Genomic DNA, 26,516 nt, shown 5'->3' on the forward strand with positions numbered 1-26,516 from the left:
GAGCATAGTTGTCTCAATGCAGCTGTAAAAATTAACACACAGTGCAGACCCCCACTGAGGTCACTTCTGAATAGAAGTTCCAGTCCCAAAGGCCACCACTTTGCTTCAATATGCAGACCTAGCAGAGTCACATGATGCTGGTATCAGGACCCTTCCTGGACACAGGAAAATCTGCTGTGACAACTGTCCTGCCGGTGGACCCAGTTATGGACTCTGACCAATAAGGGCCCTGGGAACAAAGACCTTAGCCTGAGTGTGGAAGGATTGGTGGGAGGGTCTTGTTTCCTCAGTGCTGGTCTGGGTCTCGTGGTGGAGAACAAGGCACAGCGTCCCTCCTCTCCCGGCAAAGCGGGGACCACTGCCCACAGCTCACACAGCTGGGGCTGGGCCTGGGAGAGGAACCACCCAGGACACACATCATGAAGTGTCTGTGAGCTGGGACAAGGTCTGCCCATCCCAGAAAGTGCAGGAGTATTTGCTGGAAAGGAAATATTCTACTTCTGGTAATGGAACAGGCAGTGGGTAGATATTTTTCAAAGGTAGGGTAGTAACATTTCTGGCAATGAGTGAGTCACTGAAACACTTCCTTTCCATTAACAGAGGTGTTACTGTGGAGCATTCTAATTACAACAGAGCACTCTTTGTCGCAGTTTGGGGCTGTTTCCTCAGCAAGTATAATGAATCAGCTCCTTCTAAATCTATCTGTCGTGCTAAACTACAGCTCCTAAGTGAATTATTGGCTTAATAGTAACTGTCTTCAATGTTGTCTTCTATTAGATGTATGGTTAACATTCAAAATAGGAAAGGCCATTGAAAAGACTTGCTACTTTAACAGACACTGCTGCGGGGGAATTTAAGTGGGCCACTCAGTGCCGTCTAAGATGAGCTCATTTTCTTCGAGAGTGCTCGAGTCCCCACGGTACATGTGACCCCAGATGTCCAGCGACATCAACATGGGGGAGATCTGCAGTTCCTCAGGTGAACAGAGCTGCCTGGCAGCAGGCCAGCGTGTCACTGACTCCCTATATAGGACAGCTATTTTCAGTCTCAGCTCTGCTAAAGGTAAGCACAATTTCTCCCAAGTAATTAACATGGAAAGCTTTCTCTCTTTATAAGCAAGTGTTCATATGAGCACACATATGCTCTACAACAGCTAATTCCTAATCCCATTTATTTACACGGTGTCTGAGCAACCCAAGGTTTTTACTCATCTGAGCTACTATATGAGCTCCACCAAATCCAAGTTTGGCATGTGATAATTTTCTACATCTTATGTCATTTGAAGCTTCCTTTATTTCTTATGCCCACTGCTCAAATTTTTGACAGATGGGTTACGTTTGATCAGCCAAAAATCAGAATCTTTTCAGTGATTCCCTAACTCTGGTGGGTTCTGATTTGGTTTCAAAACTGAAAGCACCAGGCATAGGCATTCAAAGCCCAAAATTGTTTCCCTAATCCTTCAATATGTGGAACTAGGCACAAGTCAGCTAAAGGATCGCTTCTCAAAGGTAATTAATTAAGCAGATACATGCAAGATATATATACATGTATAGAAACAACTTAAGTTTATTAGACCTCACATTACTGTTGTGATGAATAATTTAAGGCTGACATAGAACATTACCCTGGTAACAGTCCCAGACACAATTTACATTTTAACACCCCAAGTCACAGATGTAGAACAAATGACTCAACATCAAGGTCATTTTACCCTCTAGTAATGACCCTTAACCCTTCCTTAGTTCCCTAAGGAAGACTTCCTCTAACTCCCAGCAATGAACTGAGGAATGACTATACAAGCATAGAGCTAAGGGATTTTAAACCTAGAAGGAACTTCAGCGACTTTCTGACCCAGGGTCAACAAGTATGCAGCACACAGGCCACTATTTCCTAACCTTAAGCCCTTGGCAGACATCAGTAATCAATTTCAGAACTTTTCCTTCTCAACAAACATATCATGCCAGACAGTCCACTACCTATAAATTGGAGTTGGCACATGAATAAAATCTCTTTGATCTTCCAGCTAATCCAAACCTCTCTTCCTTCTGACAAGAAACAAAGATTCACTTTTTTATATAGCATTTTAGAGTCAGTCTCATTACTTTAAGGTCTCCTTTCATTTTCTAGTGCCTGCTAAGGGTAATCAGAATGCTTTTGCCCTCTAGGGGTCTATAATCTAGTTTTGAAGAAGAGAAGTTTAACATGCTTGATAAGTATATGTAAACTAAGTGTTAATCTGTCTTACTGATGCAGATCAGAGGAGGCTGAAGTAGGCAGAGAAGAATGTATGGTGGAATTCAAGCTTAGCTTTGGGCTCATTTACTCATTCAATAAACAAGGATAACGTCTAACTATCTCTCTGGGTCACAAATGACACAACAATTTAACAAATGTATTGAGCCCACCAGGCTTTGTGACAGGTGCTGTGGGTATAGAGAGGGGCAACACAGAATTCCTTCCCTCAAGGGCTCATGGGTCAGTGGGGAAGGCAGAAGATTAGAATACACTCTAACTATACAGTAACAAAAAGCAAGTAGACATTGGTTCTGTACAGTGGGAGAGCATGATAGTTCTTTTCCAAGCTGCTGCCCCCTCTGGGACTTCCTCTCCTGCTAGAGATCACCACCTCTTTCTCCCAAGGACTAAACCTAGCCAACAGGTTAACCTGCTGAACACCTCACAGAGCTGTCCTTTCCTTTCCACTCTCACTGCTGCTGCTCTGCTGAGGCCCCCATCTCTCTCTCTCTCTGCCTGGACCTTAACAGTAATCCCCTAGGGTGATCTGCCCACTTGCAAGATCACCCTTCTTGGATCCATTTTCCACAGCCATCTGCCTCAAGGATCTTTTCTAAGCACAGTCCTGCCTATGTCATTGTCCAGTTTTGTCCTCAGGAGCATGTCTGAACTTATCAGCATGGCATTCCAGTCTGTCTAGGATCTGGCCGCCGACCTCCGTGGCAGCCTTGCTTTTACTCCCCCCATGTCCCTCAATCACACCCTTTGCGCCAGTCACACCAAGCCACTTAGTTAGAAGGTAGAAAGGGCAGGCTTTGAAGGTGGAAACAATAGCAGGGCAGCCTCATGGACAGAGGTGTAAGGGTGGCTCTGAGCCTAGAGTGGAGACCAGTCTGGCTGATCAGCCTGGCAAATCCCACAGGAGCAGTGTTCCTCCAGGGCACACACTGCAATTCCGAGAGTCCTGTGGAGGCATGTTGCTGTCCCTTCTCAGTCTCAGGGGAGAAAGAAGCAACTACAGCCCAAAGTGCACACTACAGAATCCTCATACCCTATCCCGATGTGGCATACAGCCAGACCACCATGGTCCCCAGGAGGGTCTGCAAGGACCAAATATGACAGGGAGATGGGGAGCAAGACGGAGGACAGCAGTCCAAAGGTAGGGAAGGAAAAGTATAGGAAGACTGGGCATTGCCAGTTGTTATCTGAGTGATCCTGAGCGAGTCCTGCACTGTTCCAAGTCTGGTTCCTCGTCCATATAACGGTGAACAATAAGGCCTACTTTATAGTTGCAATATTTTTTTCATTGATTTTTTTTTAAGCATTTCCTAAGATTTCACTAGCCATGATGGAAATGAGATTAGAAAAGTGTAAAAGTAAAATACATAGCAGGATAAGATCCTAACTTTCTTATACAGAACAATTATAAAATACATCATTTTTTTCAAGAAAAAAAAAAAAAAATACATAGCAGGTTAATTGTACTAGCCTCCTAAACTGATCTCTCTGCTTCCACGTTTGTCTCTGCTGTCTGTGGTCAAGAGAGCAGCCAGCCAGGGAAAGCTGATTAAAAGATAATCAGACCATGTCACTGCTCTGCTCAACACCTTTTAATGGTTTCCCAACTCCCAGTAAAAGTCAAAGTCCTTATAAGAACTCACACCATCCTACTGCCTCTTCCCCCCACCTCCTCACTCCACCCCCATGCTCTTCCTTAAACACACCAGGATCTCCCCAGATATCTGTGTTTCTTCACCTCTTTCCAGTCTCACTTCAGTTCTCGCCTTCCCAGCAGGGCCTTCCCATTCTCCCTATTTCAAACTGCAATCCGCCAGCGCCCTCTCTGCTTTATGTTACTCTAGAGCACTCTCACCATCGAACATACTCTACATTGTAGTTTACCTATGTTTCCGGTTTACTGTCTACTTGTCTCCACTTGAACATAAGTCTCATGAGGACAGGGGTTTTTATTTTGTTCACTGTTATGTGCCCTGGTTCTAGAACAGTCCCTGGCACACAGTAGGTGCCTAATATATATTTGTTGAATGAGCGAATGATTTAAGCATTGGTTACTGTACAGGTATATTCCAAGGCTGAGCTGATTAGACGGCCAGCAGCACCAGGCCTGAGACCTGCCAGAGCACATGAGTTTCATGATAACAAAATACATTCTGAACACTGAGCTGCAGTCGTCTCCCCGCCCGACCCCCGATCTTCAGGAGCTTCACAGACACGTAGAAACTGAGCAAGAGAGCTTATACCATGACTCAAATTAGCACTGCCAGATACAAAAGCTCCAGCGTAGGAGACGTGAGGCTGGGTGGAGCAAGGGTTATTACTAAGAACATGAAGGAATTGTTCTCGATTTTGGACAATGGAATCTGAATCTGTAAATGATTGCTTCCTTTAGTGCTCCAAAGAAAATTATTCAGGATGAATAAGCTTGCCAGCTCTGTCCTGTAAATAACAACAGCTATTTCCTTTCCTGAAAATCCATAACCTGGAAATCAGATTTTTCAAATGACTGAAATAAAGCACAACCTGTCTGGACAGAAAGATCAGGCTTTATGTTGTGAACAGGGTGAGGGTTCCATGAGTGCTTTACCAACATTATACACGCTATGATCAGTATTGGCTGACGTGAATCACAATGCTTGGACACAGAATTCTCACACACAGATTCTGCTTGCACAGAATTCCCACAGACTACACAGAGGTATGATTTTTGCACTCAAGCCCAAAGCTCCAAAGAATGAGGAAAAGAGGACTCTAGGAAGTGCCTTGTGATGGACACATTGAGGGTGGTGTAGGCTTGACTTCTCAGACCAGGAGCTGAAATGCTCAGGGACTGCCCGATGTTGCTCCTTTTGCAAATGTGCTGAAAGACTTCAGTTGAACGCTTACGATTTTTATATGGTGCTTTTCCTTTCTGGAGCAAAGTATCTGAATCAAGCTCCTGGGGCTTACCCACATTAAAACTGGAGGAAATTGCCCATCTGACACCAAAGGCCACGTCTACAAAACAGACATGTTATCTCCCGTGACCCTGAAGACATATTTATGCAACAAGTTCCAAAGGCCAGGGAAAAATTTTCAAAATCTTTGCCAAACCAGTCTCCAGTGAATCAGTAAACTCAACACTGGTGTGCCACACCTGGTTAATAGGTGAGTATCTCTGGAAAACCCCACAGCTGAAAAGGCAGGATCATTTCACGTCCACGGGGGATCGTGAGGGAAATGCCAGGCTACCCAAAACCATCCTTAAAAAGGGATTTAACAATTAATTCTGGAATCTTGTCACTAGGAAAACAAGCAAGGCCATCTCATCTATTTGGCTGCAGGGTAAACAAATCACTCTCTCTGAGGCATCTGTTATTTAAAACGTGATGGGGAAGGATAACGCTTCCCTTAAAAACACCCTAACCGGGACTTCCCTGGTGGCACAGTGGTTAAGACTCTGTCTGCCAATGCAGGTGACACGGGTTCGAGCCCTGGAGCGGGAAGAACCCACATGCCACGGAGCAACTAAGCCTGTGCGCCACAACTACTGAGCCCGTGCGCCACAACTAATGAAGCTCACGTGCCTAGAGCCCGTGCTCTGCAACAAGAGAAGCCACCACAATGAGAAGCCCACGCACCACAATGAAGAGTAGCCCCCGCTCGCCGCAACTAGAGAAAGCCCGCGCATAGCAATGAAGACCCAACGCAACCAACCAACCAGCCAACCAACCAACCAAAACAAATGCCCTAAAGCATGTGGCTCTTCTTGGGGAAAAGAGTTAAGCAGTCAAGACTTGCTCCTCTACTTCTCTCTTTTCCTCCCACAGGTGGCCTCTGCTAAGGTAATTCCAGGATGTTATTTATTTACTAGAAACCTGACTTGACTTTGCATAAGGATCTGGAGGAGCAAATCCGACCCTGAGGAATCCATTAACCTCCACAGACTTTTTTGGGGGCCGGGGGTTTGGGCACCAAGAGGGGGAGCAGGCAACACCAAATATTCTGAGATTCAGGAGCAGCAGCTGGAGAGAAAGGTGCATGAGGCTGGGAGAGGTACAGGCTAACCCTCTCCCCAGCTCCACTTTCCAAATGGAAGGTGGGGTTTTCAAAGGAGCCTCACCTGCTGGGTGTCCCCACCTGTGCGAGCTCTTAGAGGAAAGGAGGCAGTCTTGGCGCCAGCCCCAAAGAGTAGCATCCCAGGGCCCAATGTGTAAAACAGACAACCTGGCAGAAATTCAGAGTCTAAATAGGTGCAACTCATACCTCTGAGCAATGGATCTGACATTCACCTAGTCCAGTGATTTCTCAGGAATGAATCACTTAAACACACCTTGTTTAAAAACAAGCACATATGACTTAAAAATTACTTTCAATAGAAAAGCAATGTGGAGAGCAAGGAAGCTCAGGGAGGCTACCTCGGTAGACTTGCACGGGGGAAAGGGAGAAATCTGATAGCTCTCTTCGCCTTGACATCCTGGGGGCCACAACTGCATACTCCTGAATTCAAGCACGAATCTGGCCGGTTTTCCGTGCCTCCGTGCGGGCAGCGGCTCGCCGCGTGGGAAGGCACCTTTCCAGGCACTGCCCAGGGTGAGCGACCGACGGTAACATCCACCTCCTCCCTCCCCCCGGGGACCGGACCACCCCTGAGATTAAGGTGTCTCTTCCAGTCCAACCGCGAACCATCATCCACACTCAATCTCTGTCCGGACAACGCATGGTTCAGGAAAAAAAGGGGGGAGCAGATAGGATTTAAAAAATTAAACCACATTTGCTTCCAAACGGGAAGAACCGAGAGCTCTTGCTTCCCTTTCTCCCTTGCAAACCCCTTTGATCATTCTGGGTAAAGCAGGAACCCGCAGCTCGCGGAACACCCAAACAGGAGTCCCGGAGGAGCTTTGTTCTTTGCACGCAGAAATCAACACCCTCGAGGGTAAGCCCCCGCGTGGTGTCCGAGGCCGAGGGGGAGCCGAGGGACCCGAGCACCGGGTGCGCCAGCGCCATGCCCACCCTCGCACCCGCCCGCCCCGCACGCGGCCTGGGCGCTGGGAGCGCGTGAGGGTGCGCGCGTCGCCCACCCGCCACGCAACTCACCTAGCACCACCGCAGCCACGGTGGAGAGTAGCAACCAATTATTCCTCAGGAAGCGCTTCCAGTCGCGTCCCTTCTTCGCCGGCTTTCCCATGGCTGGCGCCCGGGCTCGGAACCACAGCAGAGGCGGCCGCTCTTGTGCGTGGGGTTCGGCCGTGCGCGCTGGGGCCGGGGGAGCCCGGGGACCGCCGGTGGCTCCGCGGCTCAGTGCAGGAGGGATGCGGGCGCGCTGGGGAGAGGGTGTACGTTGGCCGCTGCCGCCGCCGCCGTCGCCGCCTCCGTCGCCACCTGAGCTCGCGCGCCGCGCCTGCAGCCCGTGCTAGCTCGGTGGCCGTGCGTGGCGGGCGCGCCCGGCTCCTCCTGCCGCCGCCGCGCTCTGCGGCGCCGCGGCCAACCAGCGACGGAAAAGGGAGGAGCGGCCGTCCCAGGGAGGGGGGCGGGTGGGTGCGTGCGTGCGTGCGTGGTGCGCCCGGGGGTCCCGGTGGAGCAGGCGTGGGAGGGCGCCCACGCTGTGGCTGCAGCGGGGACGGCTACTCAGGGACTGCTGCGCTCCTCCCCAGCCTTAGGCTGGAGCCTTTCGCTTTTTTTTTTTTTTTTAAATTTAATTGGTCAGGCTAGGTTTTCGGATTTATGGTTTCCTCCTCTCCCTAATCCAGAGGGGCGGAGTCGCTGGCCCCTTTGGTTTGGACTTAATTCGGCACACCCGCACGCCTCCTCTTTCTCCATACCAGCCACTGCCAGTGCAGCACCGCAGTGGGGAGAGTCGGGGGCAACTGAGTTCTGTCCTGGGTCCCATTTGCTTCTCCATTGCAGCCTCGGATTGGCCAGCAGCCTGGAAAGCCTCCTAGAAGCGTCTAGGAGGAGGGGAAAAAAAAGAGTGCTGGGGGGAGTGAGCAGGACAGGACTTTGTGAACTTTCACACGAGGCCTCTAACTCCCCTGCCCCCATAGGTATTATTAACTCTTCTCCTCAAGCCGAGGGAGGTGACGCTCCCACAGGATGGTCTGTGGACCCAGGGCTTGGAATGGGCCCTCTTAGAACTTCACTGCTGCTCCTTGCGACTGGCTCTGTGGCCGCCCAAGGCCCCAAAGCTGTGAGACTTGGCAGAATAATTGGGACTGAGAACCCGACGGAGCCGTTCTGAGGAGAAGGTGGGCGGGCCCATCCCTAAGGCCAGATGCTTTGGAAAGGCCAACACAGGAGAGGTGGAGAAACTAGGTAAGTGCAGCTAAGTGAATTTTCTAATTCTCTTCCATTCTTCTACCCAGTTTTTTCACCCTCGCTTATACAAAACTTTTTCCTTCCCTTTTACCACGCCACCACCTCTGCAGCTCCAGTCTGCCTTCTCATCAGCTTTCCTAACGTTAAGTCAGCCCTGCACCTTTTTGCTATTGTAGAGTCTCCTCTGATTGGGGAGGGTGGGGGAATCTCCCAGCTAGATTTTCTGGTGACTAACCTCTCACAATTAGAGCTCCATTCCTTTGGCTTAAATTGACAGAAGTGTCCTTGAAGAGAAAATAAGTTTTATGAACCATGTACACTTTAGTATGAATGAGTTTATCAGCTCCTTTCCAAAAAATAAATTTTGAGAGAAGGAAAGCTAGAGGGACACCAACGTGTCCAAGACATCCATCCCACAGTAAAAAAGCTGGAAATACTCAGATGTTCAACGTGAAGAGTGGTAAATATATTATGGAACTGCCATGCAACTGTACATTATGCAGCGTCTATAAAAGAAGTTTATGAAATTTCTAATAGCATAGGATGGCACATGTCATAGTATGAGGGAAAACCGGAAGATGAAAATTGTATATATCATGTGATCACAACTATGTAAAACAAACATAGAACAAAACCATGTACTTAGAAAAAAGTCTAGAAGGAAACACAAAATTTTAACAGTGGTCATTTTTGGGTGATATTATTACTTGAATCTTTTTGCTTTCTATTTTTCTGTATTTTCTAAAGTGTTTACCATAAGCATACCTGTGCCCATTACAGTTGTGGATAGGGCTGTATTTAAGAAATAAAAAGGTCCTAAAGAGAAAAACGTGGAAGAATCTAAGCAGACTTTGTACATCACAATTTTTTGAGGTGTATGTAGTGAGATAATTACACCTGGGTTTTGGGAGTAGGATATTTAGGTTTAAATCCCAACACTACCATTTACCAGCTGGGTTACCTTGGGCAAGTTGCTTAAATTTTTTGTGTCTCAGTTTCTACATCTGTAAATGTGGGCATTAATAGTATTTATCTCATGAGGGTATTGTAAGAACTGAATACAAGAATGTATGTAAAAGACGTAGAACAGTGTCTGGCATACAAGTGTCATCATGAGTTTTACTTGGGGGTCAACCTGGACAGGCATCTTTTTACTTCCTCTCGTTGCCTGCCTGTCATGAACACACCCTGAGCCACTTCACACCCACAAGAACCCTTGTATACGTATTTTTTATTATTAATTTTTATTGGAGTATAGTTGCTTTACAATGTTGTGTTAGTTTCTGCTGTACAGCAAAGTGAATCAGCTATATGTATACATATATGCCCTCTTTTTTGGATTTCCTTCCCATTTAGGTCACCACAGAGCACTGAGTAGAGTTCCCTGTGCTATACAGTGGGTTCTCACTAGTTATCTGTTTTATACATAGTAGTGTATATATGTCAATGCCAATCTCCCAATTCATCCCACCCCCCTTTTCCCCCCGGTATCCATATGTCTGTTCCCTACGTCTGTGTCTATTTCTGCTTTACAAGTAAGTTCATCTGTTCATTTTTCTAGATTCCACATATAAGCAATATTATACGATACTTGTTTTTCTGACTTAACTCTGTATGACAGTCTCTAGGTCCATCCACGTCTCTGCAAATTGCACAATTACTAGAACCCTTGTATATTGGTCAATAGTAATTGCCTTTCGAATTACAATCAGTGGACCCTGAATCTATTGTACTTTCACACCTAAAGCCCATATAGTACATATTCATTTTATGCTTATTTAAATTATGCAATTTTAGGATAGTGCAATATAAAAAGAAAAATAGAGTCTAAACATACACACTCATTTTGAAATAATTAAAATCTCCTAAATTAAAAATAAAAGTCAAGAATCGAAGAAGTTCAAAGCACGTGGGCCAAGTGAATTATGAACTATGTTTATGCTCTTGCTACATGGCAGGTCCACTTTAGCTGGTAATAAAAGGTAATTAATAAGCAAACACTTATAATACACTTAACATTTGCCAGACACCCTTCTAACCACTTTATACATAGTAACTACTTTGGTCCTCACAACAACTTAATGAAGTAGGGACTATTGTTACCTGCTGGAAGAATCAAGTGAGATATTGTGTATTATTATTATCTTCATTTTACAGCTGAGGAATCTGAGGCAAAAAGAGGTTAAGTAACTTGCTTAAGTTCCCTCCATTATTAAGAGAAGGATCAAGGATTGAACTAGATGGTCTTGCTCAAGCTAAATGCACAAACTCTGCATTAAACCAGGGGTCCCCAACCCTCGGGCCACAGACCGGTACCGGTTCATGGTACCGGTTCATGGTCTGTTAGGAACTGGGCCGCACAGCAGGAGGTGAGCAGCAGGCAAGCGATCGAAGCTTCATTTGTATTTACAGCCTCTCCCCATCGCTCACATTACCGCCTGAGCTCCGCCTCCTGTCAGAGCAGCGGCGGCATTAGATTCTCATAGGAGTGAGAACCCTACTGTGAACTGTGCATGCGAGGGATCTAGGTTGCTCGCTCCTTATGAGAATCTAATGCCTGATGATCTGAGGTGGAGCTGAGGCTGTGATGCTAGCACTGGGGAGCGGCTGCAAATGCAGATTATCATTAGCAGAGAGGTTTGCACAGAGACCATAATAAATCAATTGCTTGCAGACTCATATCAAAACCCTATCAGTGGGGCTTCCCTGGTGGCACAGTGGTTAAGAATCCGCCTGCCAATGCAGGGGACACGGGTTCGTGCCCTGGTCTGGGAAGATCCCACATGCCGCGGAGCAACTAGGCCCGTGAGCCACAACTACTGAGCCTGTGCGTCTGGAGCCTGTGCTCCGCAACAAGAGAGGCCGCGATAGTGAGAGGCCTGCGCACTGCGATGAAGAGTGGCCCCCGCTTGCCACAACTAGAGAAAGCCCTCGCACAGAAACGAAGACCCAACACAGCCAAAAATAAATAAATAAATAAATAAATAAATAAATAAATAAATAAATAAAAAACCCCTATCAGTGAGGGGCAAGTGACAATTAAGCTGCATCTGGTGGCAGGCTTTATAATGGCAAGTGAGTTGAAGTACTTCAGTTGTACAGCTGCATCTGGTGGCAGGCTTTAAGTCAGAATCCGACACGTATTTTAGTCCACACGTGTCCCACCCATTATTTTATTTACCACTTCCGTCCGTGCCTCTTTCCCACACTGTACACTTGTCTCAGTCACAGTTTTGGTAAGCCCACAAGGTAACCCTAGCCAAAATGAGTAAAAAACAAACATCACTGGAGAGCTTCTTTGAAGAGGGGTAAAGCCCCAATGATGAGACAGCAGAAGACTCTAAGACTGCCAACAAAAAGAAAGAGGCATTTAAAAGAAAATACTGAGAGTCCTACTTAAATTACAGGTTCATTGCAACAGGTGATTCACATTCTCCAAGCCCGCTTTGTATAATATGTGGTGACCGGCTCTCCAATGAAGCCAAGAAACCTTCAAAACTACTTCGTCACATGGAGACCAAGCACCCTGCATTAAAAGACAAGCCTTTGGAGTTTTTCAAAAGAAAGAAACGTGAACACGAAGAACAGAAGCAATTACTGAAGGCCACTACTTCATCAAATGTGTCTGCACCGAGAGCATGGTCCTTAGTGGCTAACTGCATTGCTAAAGCTAAGAAGCCCTTTACTATTGATGAAGAGTTGATCCTGCCTGCTGCTAAGGATATTTGTCATGAACTTTTAGGAGAGGCTGCAGTTCAAAAGGTGGCACGTGTTCCTCTTTCGGCTAGCACCATAACTAGATGAATTGATGAAATAGCAGAGGATACTGAGGCACAGTTATTAGAGAGGATTAATGAGTCACCGTGGTACGCAGTCCAGGTTGATGAGCCTACCGATGTTGACAACAAGGCAACAATGCTTGTTTTTGTGCGATATATTTTTCAGGAGGATGTGCATGAGGACATGTTATGTGAACTTTTGTTGCCAGCCAACACCACAGCTGCAGAACTATTCAAGTCTTTGCATGATTACATATCAGGAAAACTGAACTGGTCATTTTGTGTTGGTATATGCACAGATGGAGTGGCTGCCATGACTGGATGGCTTTTTGATTTCACTACTCGGGTCAAAGAGGTCACTTCTGAATGTGAGTCTATGCACTGTGTCATCCATAGAGAAATACTGGCTAGCCAAAAAATGTCACCTGAACTTAACTGTTTTGCAGGATGTAATTAAGATTATCAACCATATTAAAGTACATGCCCTTAACTCACGTCTGCTCGCGCAGCTCTGTGAGGAGATGGACACAGAGCACACATGTCTTCTCTTATACACAGAAGTGAAATGGCTTTCTAAAGGTAGATCACTGGCCAGAGTTTTTGAGTTATGAGAGCTGCTCCAGAGATTTCTTTTAGAAAAACAGTCACCCCTGGCAGCACATTTCAGTGACACAGAATGTGTTGCAAAACTTGCTTACTTGTGTGACATATTCAACCTGCTCAACGAACTCAATCTGTCACTTCAGGGGAGAATGACAACTGTGTTCAAGTCGGCAGATAAAGTGGCTGCATTCAAAGCCAAACTGGAATTATGGGGCCGATGAGTGAACATTAGGATTTTTGACATGTTTCAAACATTAGCAGAGATTTTGAAAGAGACTGAGCCAGGACCTTCTTTCTCCCAGCTGGTGCATGATCACCTATCTCAGCTTTCAAAAGAGTTTGAGCATTACTTCCCAACCACAAAAGACCCCCGAACTGGGAAGGAATGGATCCACGACCCGTTTGTGAATAAGCCAGGTGAATCGACTTTGTCTGTGCTAGAAGAGGATCAACTGCTTGAGATCTCAAATGATGGTGGCCTTAAAAGTATGTTTGAGACAACTTCAAATCTCCATACGTTCTGGATTAAAGTCAAGGCAGAATGTCCTGAGATTGCCACAAAAGCACTGAAAAGCCTGCTTCCATTTCCAACATCCTATCTTTGTGAAGCAGGGTTTTCTGCAGTGACAGCAAGCAAAATGAGATTATGGAGTAGACTGGACTTAAGCAACACAGTTCATGTGTCACTGTCTCCCATCACCTCCAGATGGGACCATCTAGTTGCAGGAAAACAAGCTCAGGGCTCCCACTGATTCTGCATTATGGTGAGTTGTATAATTACTTCATTATATATTACAATGTAATAATAATAGAAATAAAGTACACAATAAATGTAATGAGCTTGAATCATCCCGAAACCATCCCCCCCGCCCCACCCCCACCCCAGTCCGTGGAACAATTGTCTTCCACGAAACTGGTCCCTGGTACCAAAAAGGTTGGGGACTGCTGCATTAAACCACCACCTCTTATATGAAGAACAAATACAGAATTGTTATGGGAAAATTACTCTTGAGTTACATGAATTTTACTTTATGCAAGATCTTCAAGAATCCCTCCGTTCACATCCAAGAGACACTATGGTGTCCTACAGTGCTGTGCTGAAGTGGAAACTGCATACATTTTATGGGGCAGTGGTTGAACTCTCGAATCCTCTCCCCATTGCTGCTACTGGAACTTAATAATTCTATGTGATTTCTCTGCCTAAGACAAGAAATGGTGTAGGAAGCATCACTTTGGGAAGGGGGGAAATTGGAGACCCCTAGTGCTCAAGTTCTATTCTTTCTTACTTTCTTAGCCTGGGATAGTCATGGAAACAAATCATCACAAATTTGAGGAGAGTGAAGAGGCATTTCCCTTGTAAACTCTACCTGAGGGGATCTTGACCACTCAGCTCCTGGAACAAAAACTTCACTCTCTTGGGATAAGATCTTAAAGCCAAGTAGAAAGAAGTGTTAGAATTTTACCCCCTCCAGTAGATGTTAACATCTCCCTTTTTCCAGGTCCCTCACATTTCTCATCCTGCTGAAATACACCTTTGGCCAGTTCTTACTAGATTACATTTTGCCAGTGTGCTTGCTTGCTCTTTTCCTCCCTCCCTCCCTTCCTTCCTCCTTCCCTCCCTTCCTTCCTCCTTCCCTCCCTTCCTTCCTTCCTTCCTTCCTCCCTCCCTCCCTTCCTTCCTCCTTCCCTCCCTCCCTCCCTTCCTTCCTTTCTTTCTACCATTTAAGTAACTATGCCATTTCCTTTATTGTTATTGTTCCCCACCCCCCTTTTAAATTGTTAACTCATGGACTCTCTTGTTAGTTATTAAAGAAAGGAGACTTCGACTTTGCCACACAAGGTTAAATGAGCAGGTGACAACTTGGCCTTATATATTAATTGGGATAGAAATGGAAAGGGGCATTCAGAAACAAAAAGTAAGGCATCAGCTTCTGAGTGTCTCTCAAAATAGTATGCTGGTTGCATTCTACCCCCATAAAACATATGCAGTTAGATGCTTTGTCCTCAGGCTGTGGTAATGGGGAGAAGGAGGTCATGGGTACCAGAGTCTCCTTCAGCATCTACAGCTGTGCAGCCATTCATGACTGATAGATGGTAAGAAGGATGCTGTCAGCATATTCAGATGCCCTTTTTAGCAATCTCCTTTTTATCTTCCAATCTTGATTTGCATTTCTCTTGGAATTAAAAATGAAGGAGTAAAAGAACTGTAATTTATTAAATCTTCACAGTAGTTCTCCAAGCAATATTTTATAAAGATGATTTGGCCTGAAGAGACTTACATGTTAGTTAGATATCCTTGAACTCTTAGATTCAACAGAACTTTGCCCCATAGGCTTTATTGCTTACTCTGACAAACTGAAGAGCAATTCCGTTTCATTTTAAAATATGAAAAAAATAAGTTATCTGCTTCGTAGAAGCTGTGTGTCCTTGAACAAGTCACTTAATCTCTCTGAACCTCAATTTTCTCATCTGAAAATATCATTTAAAGTAATACAAATGGTCAATACATATTTGAAACATATGAAAAAATTTTCAATCTCACTAGTACTCAAAGAAATGAACATTTAAACCAATATTTACCAGCTGAACAAAGATATTTTAACATAAAATATTTTATTTTATTTTTTCACATCTTTATTGGAGTATAAATGCTTTACAATGTTGTGTTAGTTTCTGCTGTACAACAAAGTGAATCAGCTACATGTATACATATATTCCCACATCCCCTCCCTCTTGAGCCTCCCTCCCACCCTCCCTATCCCACCCCTCTAGGTCATCACAAAGCACCAAGCTGATCTCCCTGTGCTGTGCAGCTGCTTCCCACTAGCCATGCATTTTACATTTGGTAGTGTATATACATCAATGCTACTCTCTCACTTCATCCCAGCTTCCCCTTCCCCCCCATGCCCTCAAGTCTGTTCTCTACGTCTGTGTCTTTATTCCTGCCCTGCCACTAAGTTCATCAGTACCACTTTTTAAAATTCCATATATATGCATTAGCATACGGTATTTGTTTTTCACTTTCTGACTTACTTCACTCTGTATGACAGATTCTAGGTCCATCCACCTCACTACAAATAACTCAATTTTGTTCCTTTTTATGGCTGAGTAATATTCCATTGTATATAATAGCATAAAATATTTTAAAATTCACAATTATAAAATTTATAGTTTTAACATTTTAATTATAAACTTAGAGAAGGTATGGAAAAATGGGCAGTGTCACACACTGCTGGTGGACCTGGAAAATGCTATGATTTTTCTAAGGATAATTAGGCAATTTGTAATCTTTCCATCAAAAGTGTTTGTATTCTTTTTTTTTTTTTTTTTTAATTTATTTATTTATTTTTGGCTGTGTTGGGTCTTTCATTTCTCTGCGAGGGCTTTCTCTAGTTGCGGCAAGCGGGGGCCGCTCTTCATCGCGGTGCGCGGGCCTCTCTCTATCGTGGCCTCTCTTGTTGCGGAGCACAGGCTCCAGACGCGCAGGCTCAGTAGTTGTGGCTCACGGGCCTAGTTGCTCCGCGGCATGTGGGATCTTCCCAGACCAGGGCTCGAACCCGTGTCCCCTGCATTGGCAGGCAGATTCTCAACCACTGCGCCACCAGGGAAGCCCTGTATTCTTTAATTCAACCAGTCTACCTCTAGAAATTTATACCAAAAAAGTACTACAGGGCTGTTTATCCCAACTCAGTTGGAAACAACTTAACTGTGTAGTATAGTAGATTGGCTAAAGATTGATTAAGTGTGTAAAAATACACTGGACAATGGAACACCATTCAGGGATTGAAAAGCATATTTTAGCAGAATATTAAATTACATGGGAAAATGTAAACACACACATACAACTATGTTTTGAGATGGCAAAAGTAATAAACAGTGGGTGGGTTGCTTTTTACAATGAAGATGTAGTCATTTATTATTTTTAAACCTAAAAAGATAAAACTTAAAATATGCATATTATAATTCCAAGTAAGTCTCTGTGTGTGTGCGCACGTGTGTATAAGAGTTGTGATATGAAAGTTATTAATGTGCTTTTTTCGTTTTCCTTTCTGAGCATATGTTCTTTGCCCTGCTAGGCCAAGGTGTTCATATGCTTAGGAGATTAAGATTTGTTATAGAAGGAATTTAAAGAAAAAAAAAGTACTAACATTACACTTCTGTGTTATATATTATAATAATAATAAATAATAATAATATTAATAATAATAATTGTGAGAAAGAATGTTCCATATTCCTTCATCTCCCCACTAGAATATCAAAAGATCCAGTTCACAGAATTTTCCTGTAGTGTAGGAACGATACCCTTCTATCTATAGCAGCTGTCACTCTACTGGAGCAGGAGGTTAAGACATAGGGGAATTAGAAGAAAAACTTACTACTTTCTAGTCAAGGGAATGGTGGGAGGAAGAAACGGAGAGAAGGAGAGATATTGGTCCTGTTTTCTCTCTCCAGGCAGACTTCATCCAGGAAGGGGGTGTATGTTAGAGAAAAGGGGGTGGCAGCTGTCCCCTACTCCCTATTAGGAGGCTGCTTCCCAGGCTCTCCCTTACCAACCTGGGGTGCAACTACCTCAATGCAAATGTGGCAGGACAGTGTGATCAGGCAGCAAGAGGCTCTGAGATTTCACTTCTCAACCACTGTCTGTTCCTGGTGGCAGGGATGCTGAGCTGAGAGTCACGGAATGGTCATGGCAGGATGAGGGGACTCTTCTTAGAGTCTGGGGGGAACCCATGTGAACTGGCCTCATGCAGAGAGACTCACTTATTTGTTACTTAGTGATAGCTGAGGTGAGACGGAGGCTGTGGGTAGATGCCCATAGGCTCTGGCTCTAACAAAGTAAAGCAAAGGACAGAAATACATCTTCACAGCAGCAGATTTCAACCAAGAAGGCCCACAGGGCAAGTTCCAACCAGAAACGCAGAGGACAGTGCTCTAGAAACCAAGATCCAAATGAGTCCACACATTACACTGGGTTGTTAATTTTGCATAGTCTCTTTTATTCTACAACAGATGCTCCTTATCTCATTTGTTGAGGGGTCATTTGTCCTACAAAATTCCCCATATTCTGGATTTGGCTGGTTGTTTCTTTCTTTTTTTCCTTTCTTTTTTAAAATATGGAACGCTTCACGAATTTGTGTGTTATCCTTGCAAAGGGGCCATGCTAATCTTCTCTGTATCATTCCAATTTTAGTATATGTGTTTCTTCACGGTGGCAATTAATTTGTTTCTCTACCTCCACTCTTTCCTCTAAGCTGGTGATTAGATCTGGAGGTTTGATGTTTAGCAATGCTAAGATTGAACAGTGGATTCTGATGTTGCCAGCCTGATTCATCCGTGATAAATTCACCTGTCAACCCTTTTGAATATTGTTTTGGCATCTGTTGGTGATGGTTGCTTAATACCATTTTGTTTAATTCATTCTAATTCTATCATTCCTTCTGAACACATTTGCTGAGATTCTTCCGTAAGAAGAATTTCTACCTCATCAACTGTTTGGTTACCCTGAAATAGAGTTTGTATGGAAAAGGCAGGATTCATGCTTAATTTCCTCCCTTTATTGGTTTTCTCAGTAATGAATTGGTACGCTAGAAACATCCAATGGTGATTGATGAGGTTTTGTTTTCTTATTTTTTGTTAGTATTATTATGAACACATGGATTTATGTGTTGTGGATGGTTTTATGTGTTTCAGTCAGTTATAATCATGATTCTTTTCCTTGCTCCAATTGTCCCATTTTTGGTCAATGGGAGCCCCTTCATTTTGACTCCTGTGTCCTTTTGACAGAACTATTTGTCTTCAATAGTGTCCTTATTTTCTGGCTCAGCAAGATGTCCCAAGGCGATCTCTTACATTTCTTGCCCTGGAGCTAGAATCAGCCATTTCTCAAAAGAGTCCGGGTTCCTCTTGGTGGAGAATAGTATTTAGAAGCTATGATCTTGGTGATGGGGGGCTCATTGCTACTAGGTTGTCAATGCTTCTAGACCTTTTTAGTGGATAGCCCTCAGAAATACATATTTCATGGTAAGAGACATATATATAATGAGTTCATACTGATGTTTCCTGTACAATTTTTTTGTTATTGTAAAATACTCATAATTAATTTTACCATGTAAACAATTTTTAAATGTATGAGTTTGTGACATTAAGTACATTCACATTATTCGGCAAACATCACCACCATCTGTCTCCAGGGCTTTCTCATCTTCCTAAGCTGAAACTTTGTACCCATTAAACACTAACTCCCCACTCCCTTTTCCTCCAGCTCCTGGAAACCACCATTCTACTTACTATATTTATGAATATTTTCCCTTTTGTGGCTGGTTTATTTCACTTAGCATAATGTCCTCAAGGGTCATCCATGTTGTGGCATGTAATTTCTTACTTTTTAAGGGTGAATTATGTATACATTGATGTATATACCACATATTGTTTATCCATTCATTCGTTGATGAACACTTGGGTTGTTTCCACATTTTGCCCATTGTGAATAATGCTGCTACGATAATGGGTGTATAATTACCTGTTTGAGTCCCTGTGTTCAATTCTTCTGTGTATATATCTGGAAGTGGAATTGCTGGATCATATGGTAATTCTATGTTTAATATTTTGAGGAACTGCCATACCATTTTTTACATTGGCTGCACCATTTTACATTCCAACCAGCAAAGCACAAGGGTTCCAGTTTCTCCACATCCTCATCAATACTTGTTGTCTTAATAGTAAGTATCCTAATGGGTGTGAATCAATTCAAATTTAAGATTACAGAGTTTTGATTAAACTTCTTTGATTTTACTCATATCAATTTTTTCTTTACTTCGAAAATCGTGGTTCCCAAAGACATTAATTGAAGTATTTATTTCCTAATCTATAATGTATATATAATAGTTTTTAAAAAGTATCAATATTACTTCTAATAATAAGACCACTGAAAGCAGCTTAAGAATTCTTTGTCGTTCTTTTGTCACCTGGATATATACCACAAGGGATATATCGTCAAATTTCTGTGTTTGAAAGTCACTCAACAAACATAACTAAAGAGAAACAGAGTCATAGATACAGAGAATAAACAGGTGTTTCCTCGGGTTGGGGGGATGGGATGAGAGAAATAGATGAGGGAGATTAAGAGGTACAAACTTAAATTTACAAAGTAAATGTCACAGGTATGAAATGTACAGTGTGGGGAATATAGTCAATAATTATGTAATATCTTTAGTGACAGATGATAACTATTCTTATCATGGTGATCATTTTGAAATGTATAGAAATATCGATTTATTATGTTGGGTACCAGGAACTAATGTAGTGTCGTAGGTCAATCATACTTCAAAAACAAACAGACAAACTCATACAAAAAGAGATCAGATTTGTGGTCATTGGGGGTGGGGGAAAAGGAATTGGATGAAGGTGGTCAAAAGGTACAAACTTCCAGTTATAAGATAAATAAGTACAACATGATAAATATAATGAACACAGCTGTGCGTTATATATGAAAGTTGTTGAGAGTAAACCCTAAGAGTTCTCATCATAAGGAAAAAATCTTTTTCTGTTTCTTTAATGTTGCATCTCTGTGCGATGATGGATGTTCACTAAACTTATTGTAGTCATCATTTCATGATGTATGTAAGTCAAATCATGATGCTGTACACCTTAAACTTATACAGTGCTGTATGTCAATTATACCTCAACAAAACTAGAAGGAAAAAAAAATCCATGGGCAGAATTCCAAGGAAAATGACCTAAGAGTCAAAAATAATAAAACAGCACAGCACTGTTAATGCACTAAATGCCACTGAACTGTACATTTTAAAATGGTTAATTGTATGTTATGTGAATTTTACCTGAAAAAAAAAATTGAATTAAAAAAAAGTCACTTGAAATAATTATTTGCCCTGTGTATTTATGCCATCAATTTGATATACAGTTAGAATCATAGGTTTCCATTTGGTGTCAATTTTTTTTTTATTTTATTCTTTGGCCACACTGCGTGGCATGCGGGATCTTAGTTCCCCCACCAGGGATCGAACCCGTGCCCCCTGCAGTGGAAGCTCAGGGTCTTAACCACTGGACCGCCAGGGAAGTGGTTTTCAAATTTTAGAAATTGGTTTTTAAAAATTCAATAATTTTTAAAATATGTAAAACTTTTACATAGTTCAGTCAAAACTGTAAAACAGCACAGTCAGAGAACTCTCCATCTCCTTTCTTCCTTTACTCCCCTACCTCCCACCATATGTAACAATTAGCAGATATCTCTTACTGTTTGGTTTATCCTTTAGTTGCTTCTTTTTAGGAAATAGAAAGAAATATTTATATTTACATTCTCCTTCCCTTTATTACACAAAGGTGACATTTTACAAGCCCTGTTCTAGGCCTCACTTTTTTTCATTTATCCTCGTGCTCACTTAGTGTTACGTACAGAGATCTTCCTCATTCCTTTTTCTGTTCAATACTCCTTTGTGTAGGTCTTATTGTAAAGAAATTTTCCTCATTCCTTTGAACTGCTACAGAATATTATACTGTGTGAATAAACCCATAGTTAATTTAACAAGCTCCCTACAGCTGCTATGGAGGACAGTATGGAGGTTCCTCAAAAAACTAAAAATAGAGCTATGATATGATCCTGCAATCCCTCTCCTGGGCATATATCTGGAGAAAACCATAAGTTGAAAAGATAATGCACCCCAATGTTCAGTGTAGCACTATTTACAATAGCCAAGACATGGAAGCAACCTAAATGTCCATTGACAGATGAGTGGATAAAGAAGAGGTGGTATACACACACAATGGAATATTACTCAGCCATAAAAAAAGAATGAAATAATGCCATTTGCAGCAACTAGATGGACCTAGACATTATCATACTAAGTGAAGTAAGCCAAACAGAGAAAGACAAATATGATATCGCTTATATGTGGAATTTAAAAAAATGATACAAATGACGGGAATTCCCTGGTGGTCCAGTGGTTAGGACTCCATGCTTTCACTGCTGAGGGCCTGGGTTCCATCCCTGGTCAGGGAACTGAGATCCCACAAGCTGCACGGCACAGCCAAAAAAAAAAAAAAATACAAATGAACGTGTATACAAAACAGAAATAGACCCACAGACATAGAAAACAAACTTATGGTTACCAAAGGGGAAAGGGCAGGGAGAGGGATAAATTAGGAGTTTGGAATTAACATATACACACCACTATATATAAAATAGATAACCAACAAGGATTTACTGTATAGCACAGTGAACTATATTCAGCATCTTCTAATAAACTATAATGGAAAAGAATCTGAAAAAGAATAGATATATATGTATATATATATGTATAATCAAGTATTTTTTATCATTCCAATCAACTTGTTGGTATACAATCTTTATTCCTTTAGTAGTTATACTGGAGATTACTACATCCATTCTTGAGCTTTTAGTGTCTAATATAAATTAGCACTTCCCACATAATGATAAGACCTTAGAACATATTAACTCTGTTTACATTTGATGTTTATGTTGTCATGCATTTTTTTTTGTCATGCATTTTTAATTTTACATAAAAACCCCACAAGACAGAATTAATAGTAGTAATAGTATTTTTTTAATATAGTCAATATTCATTTAGGTTTACTCATGTATTTTACCTTTTTTGGTGCTCTTAATTCCTTTCTGCATTCTGTATTTTGGCTTGGGATCATTTTTCATTTTCCTGAAGAATTCCCTTTAATAGTTCTTGTGGTGTTGGTCTCATGACAATGAACTATCTTTGTCTTTGTTTGTCTGGAAGTATCTTTATTTTATGTTCTCTTTCGAAGAACGTGTTTGTTTTTGTCTTAGATCCTACTCTGGCCCAGGGCAGACACTTCATGGTCCAGGCCTTGTGCTGCCCTTTTAGTGACTGGGCTCCTAATGCCGAACTCCCTCCTCATGCCCACATACCAGCTTTGGCCCATCTGAACCTTGGGAGGGTGTTTCTTGCTTGCCTGGTAACCATGGATCAGTTCTTGCCTGGGCAACCCAGAGAACTTTTTCACTGTCGAGTGGGCTATAACTATATCTTCTCCAACGTGAGTCTGCGTCCCAGCCTTGGGGAAAGGACCTTCTAAATTTGTCCATCCTTGGGTACTTTTGTCAGGACTAGTTTATTCTTTAGCATTCTCTTTATATATTTATAGTTGCTCCCCTGTTGAATTAGTGATTTTTTTTTAAAATCAAACTTTCCCCATATAAATTACTGTGTGATTTCTCTCTACTGGTTAGACCCTGAATGATACACCAACACATATCCCCAGGATAACCCCTTCTGTCATGACATATTATCCCTATTGGATATATATTATCCAATATAATAAATATATATTGTTAGATTAAATTTGCTAATATTTTGTTAAGAAGTTATACATCTATGTTATGAGGGATAATGTTCTGTAATCCTGTTTTCTTTTAATGTCTTTGTCAGTTTTTGGAATCAGGGTAATACTGGCCTCATAAAATGATTTAGTGTTTCTTCCTTTTCTATTTTCTCAAAAATATGTGTTTGGATTGGTATTACTTTTTCCTTAAATGTTGGATGGAATTCACCAGTGAAGTCATCTAGGCCTGGAGTTTCTTCGTGGAAGTTGTTAACCATGAATTCAATTTCTTTAATTGATATTGGGCTGTTCAAGTTTTCTATTTCTTCTTGGACCAATTTTTGATAATATGTGTCTTTCAATGAATGTGTGCATTTCATCTATGTTATTTATCACAATAATAGTTGTTCATAATATATCCTTATATCCTTAATGTCTTTTAGGTCTGTCGTGACATCCTCTCTTTCACTCCTCATGTTGGTAATTTGTGTCTTCTCTTCATATTTTTCTTGATCAGTCTGGGTAGGAACTTGTGAATTTATCAATCTCCCCCAAGTAGAACTAGCTTTCGGGTTCACTGTTTTTCTACACCGTTTTTCTGGCTGGTAGACCACATTTTTGGGGTTCCCTCATCTCTCTGATCTTGTACTCTAAAATTGTGGCTGCTAAGGCAATTTTCTAATGATGTCAGATAGACTTACTGCCTTTAAATAGATTTCATTTTTGTATTTTTTTTCTGGCTTTTCAAGTTGTTCTCAACAGGAGCACATGTTGCTTCATTACAGCCAGAAGCAGAAACGTGAGAGAAATAATTTCAGGTGGCTGGTATTGCTGGAAAAGCGCTGATTTGGAAGCAGGATTCTTGGGTTCAAGACTTTTCTCTGTTGCTTACTGATACTGCTGTTAACAACCTTGGGCAAGTCAACTTGACTAAGTTTTAGTTTTCTTGTTTGTAAAGTGGGGATAACAGTAATATCTTACATCACATTGCTTCTGTAAGTATTAAGTAATCCAAAGTGAAACTTTTATGAACTATGAAAAATTTCATGAATATAGCATGGCTCATATTTAATTTGTACAACTGTGGATACCTTGGAGGCAGGGACTGAGTCTTTTTGATCATGATTCCTCAACACCTAGCACAATTCTTGGAACATATTTTGGCTTTTAATAAACCTTTGTTGAGCTCAACCAAAGCTATTTTACATGAATGGTTAAAACTCTTACACACTGACTCAGTATAAATTCATACTGTATGCCCGTAGTTATTGGCAACACCTGAATTAAGCCAGATCATGCTGAATTGTTGTTTATTATTGTTATTTAGACTAAAAATGTATACAATATCATGTGTAAACTTCCTGTATTATTCTTATGGGATTATCCTTTTTCTGGCCACAAATAGAAACATGTGCTGAAAATCTATAAATAGTGGGAAATCCCTAAGGGTTGTCTCATAGGAGGAAGAGGTAAAAAGATGCCCTGATTCTAGTAATGCTGTAGGGTGAGTGTGCAAATATAACAGAGGTTCCTAAGTGATGTGTCAGTGCAGCTTATAAGCTCTAACATTCCTTTATAGTTTCTGCACATGGGGCTGTTTGGAGGAATTTAACTACACCACCTACAGAAGACAGGTTTGTGTGTTATCTTAATACCATTTCTGGGTCCCCGCCTGCCCCTTTCCCCCCCATATGCATGCATATCTCTCTCCTCAGTTTTAAATTCAAGGTGAATTTCATTCAGGCTAGATCACTGTTTCCCCAGCTTCAAGATTCTGCATACCACCTTCATAATTCTTTTCCACATCTATGTACCATTTATACTATTTACCTAAGATTTTCCTTGAACTAATTTTATTTTTCCTAAATTAATGTATTTTAAAAGAAAATTATCACTATCGCAAATTGAAAATCAACACCACCTTCCAAAATCGTGGTAAAAATTTAAAACAATGAAAACAAAACAATTTGTTTTAATTTAAATGCTACAAAGAGATCATTGCCTATTGAAGACTCTGAGCCCAGGGCCTGCTGTCTTTCAGGGATATACTGGGTCAGATAATCTCTAAGGTCTCTGATTTCAGCTTTCAACATCTATGGTGTTCCAAATATTTTCTCTTCCAACTATTTGTGTATTTCCTCCCTCAGTTCTCACTCATGCAAACTGTCCTTGCCTTATACCTCATGTACAAATGATTCCTTTTTACCAATGACCGCCTCCATTTTTAGTGTTGAGAGTCAGTATGAAAAAAACTTGGGGATTCTATGTAAGAAATAGAAAAAGGAGGGAAATTGTGAAAAGCAGGAAGTGATTGGGAGGAGGTGACTCGGGCAAGAGTCATCCTGCCTCCTTGACCTAGAATAGTTTCCTCTATTTTCCCAAACATATTCTTTTCATTTCCTTTTACTTCCCCTTTGAGGTTTGAGTTAAAATAAGCATATTCTCTAAAAAAGACAGATACCTCTAGAAGGATTAAGAGGCCATTAGTCATCTACACCTAAGTGTAAAATAATCCAATCTACTTATTTCCTTAATACTTGAAATTGCCTACACTGAAGGAAAGGGAATGAAATAATTTTAATGAGTGGTATGTTTTGGAAGACTAGGGGAACATAAGAGGAGAGAGGGTTGGCTGAGAAGGCATGGAGAAATAGAAGATGATAAAAGAAGGTGAGAGAGTCTAAAAGAAAAGTTTAGCATAGTTTAACAATTTCTCTCTTTCCCCTCCTTCTTACCCTATCACCTTAATTTCTGTTCTAGAGATCCACAAGTTAAATTAGTATAAAAAATTATAGAGTTCAGCTACTTCTTAGATCAAGTCAACTTTTTTTTTTCTTTAACATCTTTATTGGAGTGTAATTGCTTTACAACGTGTGTTAGTTTCTGCTTTATAGCAAAGTGAATCAGCTGGCTAGGATTCTCCCCACCATTAGTAAAATTGCTTCTAAGAGAAAATGTATTCTGCATTCTGTGACACAGTATTTCATAACCTGAGAATTGTACAGTGTTCCACACACAGTGGGTAATTAAGAAATGTTATTACTACTGTCTGCCTTTATAAATCTCCAGTGGGACAGAAAATGTCAGGAAGATTGTTAGTATGGACATGGATTTTCCCAAGAGAACAGTTCAACTTTGCTTATAGTGTTTCTGTGTGGTTTAGGTCCTGTATTAGGTTTCTTATCATGCTAAGCGCAATGATTGTTCTCATGACTTCCAGGCAGCTTCTGGGTCCATGCTTTTCAAATTGTCTGT

General features: G+C 41.9%; 1 protein-coding gene and 1 pseudogene across 1 annotated transcript in view; both read right to left on the minus strand.

The window, feature by feature from the left end:
• The window catches only part of SLC1A1 (solute carrier family 1 member 1), a 75,116-nt gene extending 67,257 nt beyond the window's left edge, over positions 1–7,859 (minus strand). Inside the window, exon 1 of the mRNA XM_036856018.1 lies at positions 7,330–7,859. Within this exon, the coding sequence (XP_036711913.1) occupies positions 7,330–7,420 (91 nt within the window). The 5' untranslated portion in view covers positions 7,421–7,859. The remainder of the gene's footprint in view (positions 1–7,329) is intronic.
• Positions 7,860–18,037: 10,178 nt separating this feature from the next.
• LOC118897638 lies at positions 18,038–18,137 on the minus strand (annotated as a pseudogene).
• Positions 18,138–26,516: the final 8,379 nt, after the last annotated feature.

This window comes from Balaenoptera musculus, chromosome 6, assembly GCF_009873245.2.
Source record: "Balaenoptera musculus isolate JJ_BM4_2016_0621 chromosome 6, mBalMus1.pri.v3, whole genome shotgun sequence".
NCBI lineage: Eukaryota > Metazoa > Chordata > Mammalia > Artiodactyla > Balaenopteridae > Balaenoptera > Balaenoptera musculus.